Genomic DNA, 15,000 nt, shown 5'->3' on the forward strand with positions numbered 1-15,000 from the left:
CTGCTCTGCCCTTCAGCTCTGCTCCGCTCCGCCAATCTATACATTCACATGCAAACGAGGCCTGTGAATGACTCACTGAACCCATAGAATATATAGGGGGCCTGGGCTATTGGGATACTGGCCATGCCATTGCTTTGGGGACGTGTGGGATTAGTTCTTAGCGCTTAGCTGTCGCTTGCCTCCTGTTTGGCTGGGACCCCACGTTTCTTTTGCTTGCCTCCCCTCCTTCAGGCCAAGCTCTTACCTTGAATGGTGTTATGTGTGTCTTGACCTAGAAAAAAACAACAACAACTTTGTGACTGTCTTAAGGACATGGCCAAGTTGCCCCCCCCCCTTTGTTCTTTATGTGACATAATTAACTGAGCGATGACGACGGAGGTACGTTGGCACACAGTGACCAGTTCACATCGGCCTTTTTGCCCTCACCTAATCCTCACCCTCCATTGCTCTGCCATGCTGGCTGTAGCTGGGTACCATGCCAGCTGGGCACCTCTCCCGAGCAGTTTTTTAATTTATCCGGTTATTATCTCTATGAGGAGGAAAGTAATGTCACAGTAAGAATGTGTTTCATTAGAGGGAGCAGATGATGATGGATTTCAAAGCTCAGAATATTGGGCTGGTTTCAGCTGATCTGGATGACAGGTGCCATCTGGCTGCATGATGTTTTACAATTGCAAATGTTTTACATGATTTACAAGTAGTGTCAATTGTGTGTGTGTGTGTGTGTGTGTGTGTGTGTGGACAGGACATCTGTAAATCACTGTGGTGCCATCGGACAGGACACAGGTGTGAAACCAAGTTTATGCCTGCTGCAGAGGGGACTATTTGTGGCCCTGAAATGGTGAGTGTGTGTGTGGGTGTGTGTGTGTGTCTGTGTGTGTGTGTGTGTGTGTAGAACCACATTGTAAAATTAACATTAAAATGTTTTCATTATGAGAAATGCTGGAATGAAGACAGTTGGACAAATATGAGCATGCGCACACACACACACACACACACACACACACACACACACACACACATACACAGCAAGCACACACACACGGCAAGCACACACATACACACACACACACACACACACACACACACACACACACAGACACACACAGACACACACATACACACACACACAGACACACACACTCACCTGTAAGAATTTTCTGTGCATTGTGTGAGGCGCTGAAAAGACACAGTATTATGGTTTGCTTTCCTCTGTGTGAGGTGATCATGGGGAGGAGGGGGGGTGCTGATTGTGTGTGAGTGTGTGGTTTGGCATGCCTCTCCAGGTGTGTGTGTGTGTGTGTGTGTGTGTGGTGCTATTCTACTCTATTCTATTCTACTCTATTCTACTCTACTCTATTTATCCCTTTCCATGTTTTGTTTGGCCTTTTCTGTATTTTCTATATTTTCAACATTTTACAACCCATTCCACCCATTCCACCACTCCATCTTTATTTACTCTTTATCTTTTTTTCTTAGTTTTTCTCTCTCTCTTTTAGTCTCCACTAACTACCCCACTCCCTCTTTTAGTCTCCACTACTACCCCACTCCCTCTTTTAGTCTCCACTAACTACCCCACTCCCTCTTTCCCTCCCTTTCTCTATCTCTCGGTTCCTGTTTCCACTGGGCCTTGCTCACATGTTCGCTTTATTTTTGCAGTGGTGTCGGGGTGGACAGTGTGTGAAGTTCGGCTTTATTTTTGCAGTGGTGTCGGCGTGGACAGTGTGTGAAGTTCGGCTTTATTTTTGCAGTGGTGTCGGCGTGGACAGTGTGTGAAGTTCGGTGATAACGGTCCCAGAGCTGTGGATGGCCAGTGGTCAGGCTGGTCCGAGTGGTCCGACTGTTCCAGGACCTGCGGAGGAGGCGTGATGCACCGCGAGCGCTCCTGCAACAGCCCCAGGTACCCGATTCCACACCAGCTCAGCTATACTCCACTACTCTGCTATACTATACTATACTATACTATACTATACTATACTCTACTATACTATACTCTACTATAACATACTACACTACTATACTATACTATACTATACTATACTATACTCCACTACTCTGCTATACTATACTATACTATACTATACTATACTATACTATACTATACTATAACATACTACACTACACTACTATACTATACTATACTATACTATACTCCACTACTCTGCTATACTATACTATACTATACTATACTATACTCTACTATAACATACTACACTACTATACTATACTATACTATACTCCACTACTCTGCTATACTATACTATACTATACTATACTCTACTCTACTCTACTATACTACACTACTATACTATACTATACTATACTATACTATACTCCACTACTCTGCTATACTATACTATACTATACTATACTATACTACTATACTATACTATACTATACTATACTATACTATACTATACTATACTCCACTACTCTGCTATACTATACTATACTATACTATACTATATTTTCTCTCCGTGTGTGTGTGTTTATCAGGTAAACATGGCCTGCATCCCAGCGTGGTCAGCTGGGATGGGACACAGAGCCGTGTGTGTTGTTTGTGTGTGTGTGTGTGTGTGTGTGTGTGTGCGTTAGGGCTAGGTGATATGGCTGAAAACTGTATCACGATATAAGTATTTCATATCAGTCTATCGATAATTATTGATTTTTTAAAAATCTATTTCAGATAAGGACCAGAAGAAGTTCAATTTAAACACTTTTATTTTAAACTTAACCTTCCTCTGATTTTAATCACCTCAGTTATCAATCAAAGCAAACAGGGAAAAGAAATAGCAACACATTATGAAAAACACTCAAATAAATAAATGTGCACATAGGTCTGAATGAAAAGCATCACTGGTTGAAGCCTGGAAATATTGTAAACAAAGTAGCTTAATTTGCTAGTTTATCATAGTCTACTGTTTCCCCACGTGTGTTTAAGTTTCAAATGAATACTTTTTCTCCTTGGGACAGGCCCGTTTGAGTCTTGGAAAATACTTTTCCATTTGCATCGGGATTGAGATGATTAGAAATTGATCGGTCAATTTGAATGCTACAGTTTCGAACAAATTTGTGCAACGTGCTAATGATGCTAACCGGATTTAATAGCAATTTAGCCAGTCGTCTTGCACGATTGTGAATGTTTGGATTACATGAGGATGGATGCGCCTGTTGAGGGAGAGAGAGAGGGAGAGAGAGAGGGAGAGAGAGAGAGAGAGAGAGAGAGAGAGTGCACGGGGCAAGGACTCATTGAGAGTGTGTTGAGGTAGGCCTACTTCTATCGCCTACTCTGGTAGAGTTGCACATACTAGCTACAATGCAAGATATATTTAGCCTATTTATTTATGGACAACGTAAGGCGGAAGGTGTTGCTTTTTATTATCGAATGTTCTATCGAACGTATTTTTATTAATATCGATTACATGTCTATTGCGATACATATCGCTATCGTTTTATTGCCCAGCCCTAGTGTGCGTGCGTGCGTGTGTGTTGTCTGTATCCTCACCTGTGCTAAGCCAGAGAGCGGGAGCAGACCCAGAATCCTCCCACAGGAACGTAGCTTCCTCTTCCCAAACAAAGAGCTCAGTGTTGGAGCTCTCCTGAGGCTGCCAAGACTGATAGTGAACAACTCACACACACACACACTCACACACACACACACACACACATATGCACACACAAACAGACATTCAGACAAAAGATCACTCTTAAAACATACAAAAGACATAGTCACACACACACACACACACACACACACACACACGCATGCATGCACATTCTCACACACACACATTCTCACATACACACATTCTCACACACACACACGCACGCACGCACGCACGCACGCACGCACGCACGCATGCACACACACACATACACACATTCTCACATACACACACACACACACACATTCTCACACACACACATTCTCACACACACACATTCTCCATCTCCCACACCAAGTGTTCGCTTGAGCCTCTTTGCCAAAGCTGAAGGGTCTTTGTTGAGTGACAGCCTGTCCGGTTGCCATGCCCACAGCCATTCACAGCGGCTCCGGGTCAGATCCGATCCGCTCTGCAGGCTGGACTCGTTGTGGTCCTAAGAGAGTGGCAATCACAGGGCCAGATTGCTGACCACCTTTGACCTCGGCCGTAATCTGGGATTAGGGGGTTCCCCTGAGGACATATCCGACTGGTGCAGGAGAGCCTCTCCAGCTCTGACTAACAACTGACAGGCTGGGATTGACAGGCAGCCACACAAACACACTGACAACACACAGGCATGTAGGTCACGTGTGTGTCATGTATGATATTTGGGAAATGTGAAAGGCTAGTTTTGTAGTGTCATCAAGTCAGTGAACCAAGTGTGTGTGTGTGTGTGTGTGTGTATGTGTTCATGTATGTGTGTGTGTGTGTGTGTGTGTGTGTGTGTGTGTGCGTGCGTGCGGTGTAGCGGTGAGTGCAGAAATGCAAAGAGGGATAATGTGAAAGGGAGGGAGAGAGAAAAAGAGTGAGTGAGAGGGAGGGAGGGAGAGTCTGCTTTTTAGGGTTGATTAACGATGGAGATAATCTGGTAGTCACACCAATCACTGATCCTCTAGAATACAGATAAAATAGACTGCAGATGTTTTAGAGAAACTCTCCTTTAGAGCACTCTCCGTGTCTGTGTGTGTGTGTGTGTGTGTGTGTGTGTGTGTGTGTGTGTGCCATGTTTTTTTCTGAAGGACACGTTGGGTGTTTTTGTGAGTGCTGCTGTTAAAGGTGTCCATCTACTGGGTGGACCCCAGGCATGGACTGGCCATCGGGCGTACCGGCCCGCGACGGTATTTGACCACCGCGACGGTATTTGAGACACGAAACGCGGCCCATTGGTTGATTTTCTTGACGGACATTGGGCTAGTCCTATGACATCTCTCAGCCCTCCCCCTCCCCTCCCAGGGTTATCAAATGTTGCCATTTGAGCTGTCTGACCGCGGAGAGAAGTGAGTTTCCGGCTGTGAAATTGTGGAAATGGATAGTAGGCCTAATAAACCACAAAAGTGCAAGGGCGCCGCACAGAAGCTGCGAGATGACAGGCTACTAAAACGCCCACAAGTGGACGCAGCAAAATGTGTCAAAATCACAGAAATGTTCACCCCAAGGTCGACTGTTACAGCGGGTGCAGGGCCGTCGACATCGAGTGCACAGGCTGAAGGAGTGGAACACAGCTTTGATGTGCAGTGTAGTGACACAGAGGAAGGAGAAGTACAGGTGGATTCGGAGGAGGAGGAGAGAGACGTTACGTTTGATGTGCAGTGTAGTGACACAGAGGAAGGAGAAGTACAGGTGGATTCGGAGGAGGAGGAGAGAGACGTTACGTTTGATGTGCAGTGTAGTGACACAGAGGAAGGAGAAGTACAGGTGGATTCGGAGGAGGTGGACAGAGACGTTACGGAGGAGGAGGAGGAGGAGACGTTACCCAGCAGGGACAAATTGAGGAAGAGGTCAGCTACTGTAAATGTTATCAGAATGAAGAGGGACGTTTCATGCAGGGAGGGCTGTTGTGTGTGTGTGTGGAGGGCTGGGTGACCACCTGCTCCTCCGCTGTCTATTGACATGCATTTGAGCGTTTCTCTGCAACATGCATCAGTAGCAAAGAAGCCATCTGCATTTTCTTTTTTTTTTTTTTAAGAAGCCATCTGCATTTACATTGCGCTATTCGATTGTCGTCGACGCGGAGAGGGGAAAAAATAAAAATAAGTTATGATTGGTCTAAATTGCTGTCAATCTTGACGCAGTACAACAAGCAAACCTATCACATTTCTGTGCGCGTATAGGCAGGTACACACACATAGGCCTAGGCTACACACGCACGCACTCAGAAAGACACTAGAATGACACAGAAATTATGATAGCCCGTAACAATGAAAATGTTTTGGTATGTGTGTATCTTCACTTAATAGTATCTGGGGAGATTGTAGGCTAAAAGCGTGTAAATGCTCAACATAGGAAATAATTACAGGACTCATTTTATTCAGTCAGACTTAAAACATGCATAATAATAGTAGCCTATAGAGTTTTGTGCACAACCTCGTCCTTGCTGGTTTGGAGGTGGTCACCCTAGTGTGTGTGTGTGTGTGTGTTTTAATAGCCTTTGTTTTCAAATAATGCTATGAGTAGACTCGGTGTCCAACTTACAGTGTTATTTTAGCTTGCCATAAAGTTATAGTTTGCAGGTGTTACAGCTTACAGTTATTATTATCATGTAATATTAGTGAAACATTGCTTTCCCGAAATGGATGATAAATGTGCGCATATATCCTCTGGTATGTCGTGTGCCTCAGCATATCGTATAAATAATCATAGTGGGCCGCCATGGCCAAAAATGCAGTCCAGCCCTGGTGGACCCTGTCTGGAGTCTCTGAGCGTCCGACTCCTCTCCTTACCTCTCCTCATCATTGGGCCCCCAGACAAGACTAATAGAGCACATGCGTTAGCATCGGCCCCTGGGCCCCCAGACAAGACTAATAGAGCACATGCGTTAGCATCGGCCCCTGGGCCCCCAGACAAAACTAATAGAGCACATGCGTTAGCATCGGGCCCTGGGCCCCCAGACAAAACTAATAGAGCGTGTGTGTGTGTCTGTGTGTGTGTGTGTGTGCGTTAGCATCGGCCCCTGGGCCCCCAGACAAGACTAATAAAGCACATGCGTTAGCGTCGGCCCCTGGGCTTTGGGAGAGCCTGTGCTGACTGGATTGGGATAACAGAGCACTCAGCTGCTGGAAAATCCTTTTCCTCATCAAAGACATGGCTTTAGGGAAGACCCGCTGTGTGTGTGTATGTGTGTGTGTGTGTGTGCAGGTATGGTATTTCCATGACTGAATTGCTGTCTTTGTCTTTACCTGGATCTGCATTTAATTCTCCCTGAGCAGGCTAGTTGTTCTCATATGATCCACATTACTCCCTTTGATAAGGATACTTCTGGAGAGAGATCTGCTGGTTTTGAGGTATACAGTAGGATGTCTGAAAGGATCTCCATCTAAAAAGGAGGATGCTGGGATATGCAAATAAGAGGATTTACCACCCAGACTGCTGCCATTCAATTGATTATAACGGTATCCAGGAACTCTCTGGTTTAGTGGTCTTATATTGTTTCTTCCAATGGTGAAATCGGTCTTTTTTTCATTTAGAATTGACATTGTGAAAGCTCACAGTTGTCGTTTTTACTTCTATTATCCCAAAGTAGATATTGAGACATTCTTTTACCCACCACCTCAAATTCTGCTCATTTTACATTGAGGTCCTACAACTCTTCAACAGACAGACAGCATGTTTTGCCTTTCTGTTTCTGAGTTTGTCTACCCAAACCCCCCCCACACACATTCACTCCCTCTCAGAGTGCCCAAATGAAGCGTTCTAGCGTTCGTAGGACGCCTTTTGACTAATGATAGCGAAATTACACAGCCGAGGCCTCACCACGGGAAGACTTGTGTTTTGAAGCAATCTGTCAGATTGTCTTGTTTTGGTGCTCCTCTCGTCGTCTGATCACAGCTTTTTTAGGTTTGGGGGGGATTAGCCTCAATTCGACCCCCACTGTTTTGACTTTGCCTTGTTTTCCATAGACAGACAAGGGTCACAAACTGACATGTGCCAATCACTGATTCTTTTTTAAATACCACACAAATGCCGTGACACATATTTGGCTGATTTGGATGTCTGGGGGAAGAAATGTATGCCGATTTTTACTCAAAACTTCTGTTTATTCTCAACATTTCCCATTATATTTAGATTTTTTTTTTACCAGTGGATGTTGTGCAAAAAGCTGCCCAAAGTGTGAGGCAGCCTGCAAGCGTTTAGCATGGGCGCAGTTGTTTTCCATAGCAGCTCTTTGGAAGCCACATTTTTTGACTCTTCGTCTGTTTTTTTTATTATTTTTTTGTCAATACTGATTTATTTAAAAACATTTTGCTGATTTCAGCATTTTGAGAGTATAAGTGCCTAAATCAACATTCTTAATCAGTTTTATTACCATGAGTTTTGGCCTGTATCTTGCTAATATACACCCTTTTTTAAAGGCCTTTTCTGAATCTAAACTTCATCACCAGCCAACAGATATCATGCACATGCCTTCTGACAAATGAAGGCTTATCTAGCTTAGACAACACCTGCGGTCTCAGTGGGCCACCTGTGTCCAGCCCACCGTACTTGTTCCAGAAAGGCGATCCCTGCTTTGCGTTGCGGTCGAGCAGACTGGACTCATCAGTTTGCTCCCAGTTGGACATGATGGTGTGTGACCAGGGCCAAGAGATGTTGTCTTAATCGCATAGCTTAAGCATAGTTTACCCGTAAACGTGACCCCTCAGTATAGGAAATTCCCCCAACTTTCCCTCTAACATTTTGTGTGTGAGTGTGTTTGTGTGTGTGTGTTTGTACTGTATGTATGTGTGTGTGTGTGTGTGTGCGTGTGTGTGTGTGTGCGCACGCGCGCACGTGTGTGTGTGTGTGTGTGTGTGTGTGTGTTGCTTCAATCTCAAGGACTACTGCCAATAACATAAATAGTTTAGCACGTGGCCAGGCGCAGAGGAAAAGAGCAGTGTTTGTGATCAGGTTGCCATCTCTCTCCTACGGGATCGTAAAGTGGGTTTTACGGCGCTGGAAACATTGTGCTAATTGGCAGCGTGTGCCACCCCTGGTCTGCCTGACAGACCCAGGGTTTGGGGTAGGGTGGGGTGGGGTGGTGTGGGGTGGGGATCTCCAGCTCACAGGATGGGAGCCAGCACCAGGGAGGTCCTCCAGAGGTCAAGAGGTCATAGGGAGAAGATAGCGAGCAGACACCTGATCTGAAAGGGGTCTGTCCGTAGAGAACTGAGCCTTTGATTTTGAGACGCCAGTCGAGACCTTCTGATACATGGGTGGTCTAGTGGACATATCAGGCAGAGAGGGAGCAATGGGGAGAGTGGTCTAGTGGACATATCAGGCAGAGAGGGAGACATGGGGAGAGTGAGAGAGGGAGCACACTGTCTGCCTTGGTGGCCCCCTGTCCCTGTGTGGATGTTGGCAGAGAAGATGTTGGTAGACTGAAGTGGGCAGAAAAGCTAATGTAGGGGGTGTGTGTGTGTGTGTGTGTGGTATGTGGAAGGAAGGGTGAAGATAAATGATTTTACTGTGACTTTTTTTGGACTGGGGGGTACAGTAAGAGCGAGGAGGGTTATGCAGAGAGACAGACAAGTTGACCTCAGTCCGTGGATGTCACCACAGAATTTACTACTCCCGTGGGCAGTTGGGGACCTTTTAGAAGAGAGCAACATAGCAAGAGAGCAACATAGCAAGAGAGCAACATAGCAACATAGCAAGAGCAACATAGCAAGAGAGCAACATAGCAAGAGAGCAACATAGCAAGAGAGCAACATAGCAAGAGAGCAACATAGCAAGAGCAACATAGCAACATAGCAAGAGAGCAACATAGCAAGAGAGCAACATAGCAAGAGAGCAACATAGCAAGAGAGCAACATAGCAACATAGCAACATAGCAAGAGAGCAACATAGCAAGAGAGCAACATAGCAACATAGCAAGAGAGCAACATAGCAAGAGAGCAGCATAGCAAGAGAGCAGCATAGCAAGAGACCAACATAGCAAGAGAGCAGCATAGCAACATAGCAGCATAGCAAGAGAGCAACATAGCAAGAGAGCAGCATAGCAAGAGAGCAGCATAGCAACATAGCAACATAGCAAGAGAGCAACATAGCAAGAGAGCAGCATAGCAAGAGAGCAACATAGCAAGAGAGCAACATAGCAAGAGAGCAACATAGCAAGAGAGCAACATAGCAAGAGAGCAACATAGCAACATAGCAAGAGAGCAACATAGCAAGAGAGCAGCATAGCAAGAGAGCAGCATAGCAAGAGAGCAGCATAGCAAGAGAGCAGCATAGCAAGAGAGCAACATAGCAAGAGCAACATAGCAACATAGCAAGAGAGCAACATAGCAAGAGAGCAGCATAGCAAGAGAGCAGCATAGCAAGAGAGCAACATAGCAAGAGAGCAACATAGCAAGAGAGCAACATAGCAACATAGCAAGAGAGCAGCATAGCAAGAGAGCAACATAGCAAGAGAGCAACATAGCAAGAGAGCAACATAGCAAGAGAGCAACATAGCAAGAGAGCAACATAGCAAGAGAGCAACATAGCAACATAGCAAGAGCAACATAGCAAGAGAGGGAGTAAAGAGAGAGCAACATAGCAAGAGAGCAACATAGCAAGAGAGCAACATAGCAACATAGCAACATAGCAAGAGAGCAACATAGCAACATAGCAACATAGCAAGAGAGCAACATAGCAAGAGAGCAACATAGCAAGAGAGCAACATAGCAAGAGAGCAACATAGCAAGAGAGCAACATAGCAACATAGCAAGAGCAACATAGCAAGAGAGGGAGTAAAGAGAGAGCAACATAGCAAGAGAGCAACATAGCAAGAGAGCAACATAGCAACATAGCAACATAGCAAGAGAGCAACATAGCAAGAGAGCAACATAGCAACATAGCAAGAGAGCAACATAGCAAGAGAGCAGCATAGCAAGAGAGCAGCATAGCAAGAGACCAACATAGCAAGAGAGCAGCATAGCAAGAGAGCAGCATAGCAACATAGCAACATAGCAAGAGAGCAACATAGCAAGAGAGCAGCATAGCAAGAGAGCAACATAGCAAGAGAGCAACATAGCAAGAGAGCAACATAGCAAGAGAGCAACATAGCAACATAGCAAGAGAGCAACATAGCAAGAGAGCAGCATAGCAAGAGAGCAGCATAGCAAGAGAGCAGCATAGCAAGAGAGCAACATAGCAAGAGAGCAACATAGCAAGAGAGCAGCATAGCAAGAGAGCAGCATAGCAAGAGAGCAACATAGCAACATAGCAAGAGAGCAACATAGCAAGAGAGCAACATAGCAAGAGAGCAACATAGCAACATAGCAAGAGAGCAACATAGTAAGAGCAACATAGCAAGAGAGCAACATAGCAAGAGAGCAACATAGTAAGAGAGCAACATAGCAAGAGAGGGAGTAAAGAGAGAGCAACATAGCAAGAGAGCAACATAGCAACATAGCAAGAGAGCAACATAGCAACATAGCAAGAGCAACATAGCAAGAGAGCAACATAGCAACATAGCAAGAGCAACATAGCAAGAGAGGGAGTAGAGAGAGAGCAACATAGCAAGAGAGCAGCATAGCAAGAGAGGGAGTAAAGAGAGAGCAAACAGGGAAAGATGGTCATTTTAGCTTTTGGCATTAAAGAGCAGCCAGTCAGTCTGAACGACAAGCATCAGATCAGACAATCCCTGGACAGCATAAACAACCCCCTTCCCCCCACCCACCCAGATGTTGCATGTCACAAACCCTGTCCTCTCCACCCCACCCACCCTCTCATGGGCCACCGCGGACCTCTCCCTCTCCCTCTCTCTCTCCCTCTCTCTCTCCCTCTCCCTCTCCCTCTCTCTCTCCCCGACCCGTAAGCACTCTAGCATATGGGCCATAGTGCTCCATGCCTAAGCCGTAATAGGATCAGGCCGAGTCGCGGTGCTGTGCACAAGCCCCTGTGTGGAGCTACTAGGTGGAGCTACTAGGTGGAGCTACTAGGGGGTTCACTCTGTTAAACTGGTGGAGCTACTAGGGGGTCACTCTGTTAAACTGGTGGTCTTTTCTGTGTCAGTCTCTCCAGTCTGGTGCATGGAATCCCCACGGAGTTGAATAAGTGCCACATTGTGTGTGTTAGTGAGGTTTAGCGCAAACGTACGACCATCAGAAAAGGAGATTTAGGATTTGGCATTGCAGTGGGACTCAGTATTCCTGATGTTGCTGTTTTTGTTGTTGTTGATGATGATGATGATGATAATAATGAGGATGAAGAACATTTCCACCGGCATGAACAGTGTTCTGATCACGGCGAGGCTGGGAATCATTTCTCAATGGTGCAGAATGCCTTTGGACCTTTTTTTTGCGACTTATGGAAAAGAGATTTTAGATGCATGTGCATATATTGAGATATGTCAAAAATATGTTTTATTTATTTATATATTTATTTTATTGTGTTGGAAAGGGCCCAGTATAGCTTTCACTCACATATCACCACACCTGCGCACATGTCTGGATGGAACACACTCCGTCTGTGTCATCCTCGGCCTGTCTGGCCTGCACAACTCAATTTGTCTTCAGCCCACAGCTGCATGTTCAGCTTAAAGTCTCCGTTTTTCACCCCCCCCCTCTCAGTTCATTAAACACGCAGCGAGGGCTCACTTGAATAGCTTCTCACGTAGCCTTTGAAAGTCGGAGGTGCGATTTATCTGCTGAGTGTAGTGTGGGATAAGCGATAATGCCCTGTTATTTACATATGTGGGTTTGCCAGGGTGCCGAGCCCATGCTGCCTTTGATCAGCAAGGTGATGATTGATCTTTAAGAGCGAGTGGAAGTCACACCTGTCCCTTTAATAAACATCAGGCAGCTCTCTCTCTCTCTCTCTCTCTCTCTCTCTCTTTCTCTCTCATTCTCTCTCTTTGTCTCTCTCTCTGTCTTTCTTTTGCTCTCTATCTCTCTCATTCTCTCTCTTTGTCTCTGTAAGTGGAGAGTTGCACATTCTCACACACAGGATTACACGTACCTATACCAACAGACACACGACCACCCACACGCACACCCACAAACTCACACACGCACACACACACCCACAAACTCACACACGCACACACACACCCACAAACTCACACACACACACACAATCAGTGGAATACACATACACACACGCTCATATGTTCATGCATGCTCACACATCACATGCATGAACAGACACTCACACAAACAAGCATGTACGTGCATGCATGCATTTGCACATTCAAAGAAGCACCCACAGACCATGTCTCTGTTCCTCTCTCTCTCTCTCTCTCTCTCTCTCTCTCTTTCTCTCTCATTCTCTCTCTTTGTCTCTCTCTCTGTCTTTCTTTTGCTCTCTATCTCTCTCATTCTCTCTCTTTGTCTCTGTAAGTGGAGAGTTGCACATTCTCACACACAGGATTACACGTACCTATACCAACAGACACACGACCACCCACACGCACACCCACAAACTCACACACGCACACACACACCCACAAACTCACACACGCACACACACACCCACAAACTCACACACACACACACAATCAGTGGAATACACATACACACACGCTCATATGTTCATGCATGCTCACACATCACATGCATGAACAGACACTCACACAAACAAGCATGTACGTGCATGCATGCATTTGCACATTCAAAGAAGCACCCACAGACCATGTCTCTGTTCTCTCTCTCTCTCTCTCTCTCTCTCTCTCTCTCTCTCTCTCTCTCTCTCTCTCTCTCTCTCTCTCTTTCTCTCTTTCTTTCTTTCTCTCTCTGTCTCTCTCTCCCTCACACACACACACACACATATACAGTGCCCGGGGTTGAATCCGGGCTGCACTCCAACACAACAGAGCCAGAACGTGGACGTTTGCTTTGAGGTTTTTGCACTGGTGTGGGAACATCGTCCCCCAAAAAACTGCACAGCTCCACTTTAAACATGAGAAGGCCCAAGTCACGGCTCACCCATCCAGCGCCCAGGGGGGGGGGGGCTCTCTGTGGGCACGCTGGGCTCTGGACAGGGCCTCAGGCAGTGGCACTGGGTGGCATTCCTGTGGTGGTGCCTGTGGAGGCCTGTGTTCGCCCCTTTCACCCTGGCTCCCTTCACATGGAGCACATGTGCTACATTGTTAGCGGTTCGAAACATGTGGGCTGAGACCGCAAATACTGCATGTACCATGGTGGCAAAGCAAGCCTGGGGACCTTGTTGAATCAGTTTCATCATCCCTTTCTCTGTGTGTGTGTGTGTGTGTGTGTGTGTGTGTGTTTGAGGTTTACAGTATGTGTTTGGCATTGAATGCTGAGATCATGCTGTTGCTATAGCTGCCTGTACGGAACCTCTTTGAGTATTTTTGCCCATCCTCTTGTGTCTGATTTCAAAATACATTTTGACTCTCTCTCTCTCTCTCTCTCTCTCTCTCTCTCTCTCTCTCTCTCTCTCTCTCTCTCTCTCTCTCTCTCTCTCATATCTCTCTCTCTCACTCTCTCTCTCACTGTCTCTCTCTCTCATCTCTCATCTCTCTCACTCTCTCTCTCTCTCTCTCTCTCTCTCTTTCTCTCTCTCTCTCTCTTTCCCTCTCTCTCTCTCTCTCTCTCCCGTGCTTTGACAAGTTTGGGATTGTGTAACCCTTCAGTATGTTTGGTCCATTAGCTATGGTCGGTGGTCATAGACAAACACATTGCATCTGGACATGCGTGTGGTATTTCAATTACCCTGTCCTGTCACCGCACTTGCGATTCAATCTCCTCCGACATTCCCAGCGATCCCCAACTGTCGTGTTGAGTCCGAACCCACCTATGTATCTGTGCAGCAAGCGAGGAGGTAATCCAAAAGTCACAGCTTGAAAGTGCATTACACAGTGCACATAGTGCTGCAGCGCCATGGCTGTGATAGGAGTCTCACACCTCATCCGTTTACGTGGATAAGGTGCGATGGCGGTGAGTGTGGAGAGAGCGCGGTCCGCAGGTCAGGAGAGGGGAAACCTGCGTGCTTTCCCATGATTTAGTGTCTGAGAACGGACGAGCAACACCCCGAGATTCGCCCCCAGCCTTTTGAAGGAGGCTGTGCAGCTGACATCTGCTTCTTCTCTTCTCATCCACATATCTCATCCCTTATTTCCACTCTTCTCTCCTCTCCTCTTTTCTTTCTTGCTCTCTACTCCCCTCACCTCTCTGCTCTCTCTCTCTCTCTCTCTCTCTCTCTTTCCCTTTCTCTCTATATGTGCTAATTGCTAGTTGTTTGGCCCCACAGCCCACAGTACAACGGGAAGTTCTGCGCAGGTGCCAGCCGCCTGTACCAGCTGTGCAACACCAAGCCCTGCCAGGCCAACGCCGTAGACTTCCGCGCCCAGCAGTGTGCCGAGTACAACAGCAAGCCTTTC

At 46.3% G+C, this 15,000-nt stretch overlaps 1 protein-coding gene across 1 annotated transcript in view; it reads left to right on the top strand.

Annotated features, from left to right (window-relative positions):
- The window catches only part of adamts18 (ADAM metallopeptidase with thrombospondin type 1 motif, 18), a 71,342-nt gene that overhangs the window by 25,369 nt on the left and 30,973 nt on the right, over positions 1-15,000 (top strand). Inside the window, exons 11-13 of the mRNA XM_042060700.1 lie at positions 746-841; positions 1,752-1,900; positions 14,871-15,000. The exon at positions 14,871-15,000 is cut by the window's right edge and continues 43 nt beyond it. Coding sequence (XP_041916634.1) covers positions 746-841; positions 1,752-1,900; positions 14,871-15,000 — 375 coding nt within the window. The remainder of the gene's footprint in view (positions 1-745; positions 842-1,751; positions 1,901-14,870) is intronic.

This window comes from Alosa sapidissima, chromosome 14 (assembly GCF_018492685.1).
Source record: "Alosa sapidissima isolate fAloSap1 chromosome 14, fAloSap1.pri, whole genome shotgun sequence".
Classification (NCBI taxonomy): domain Eukaryota; kingdom Metazoa; phylum Chordata; class Actinopteri; order Clupeiformes; family Clupeidae; genus Alosa; species Alosa sapidissima.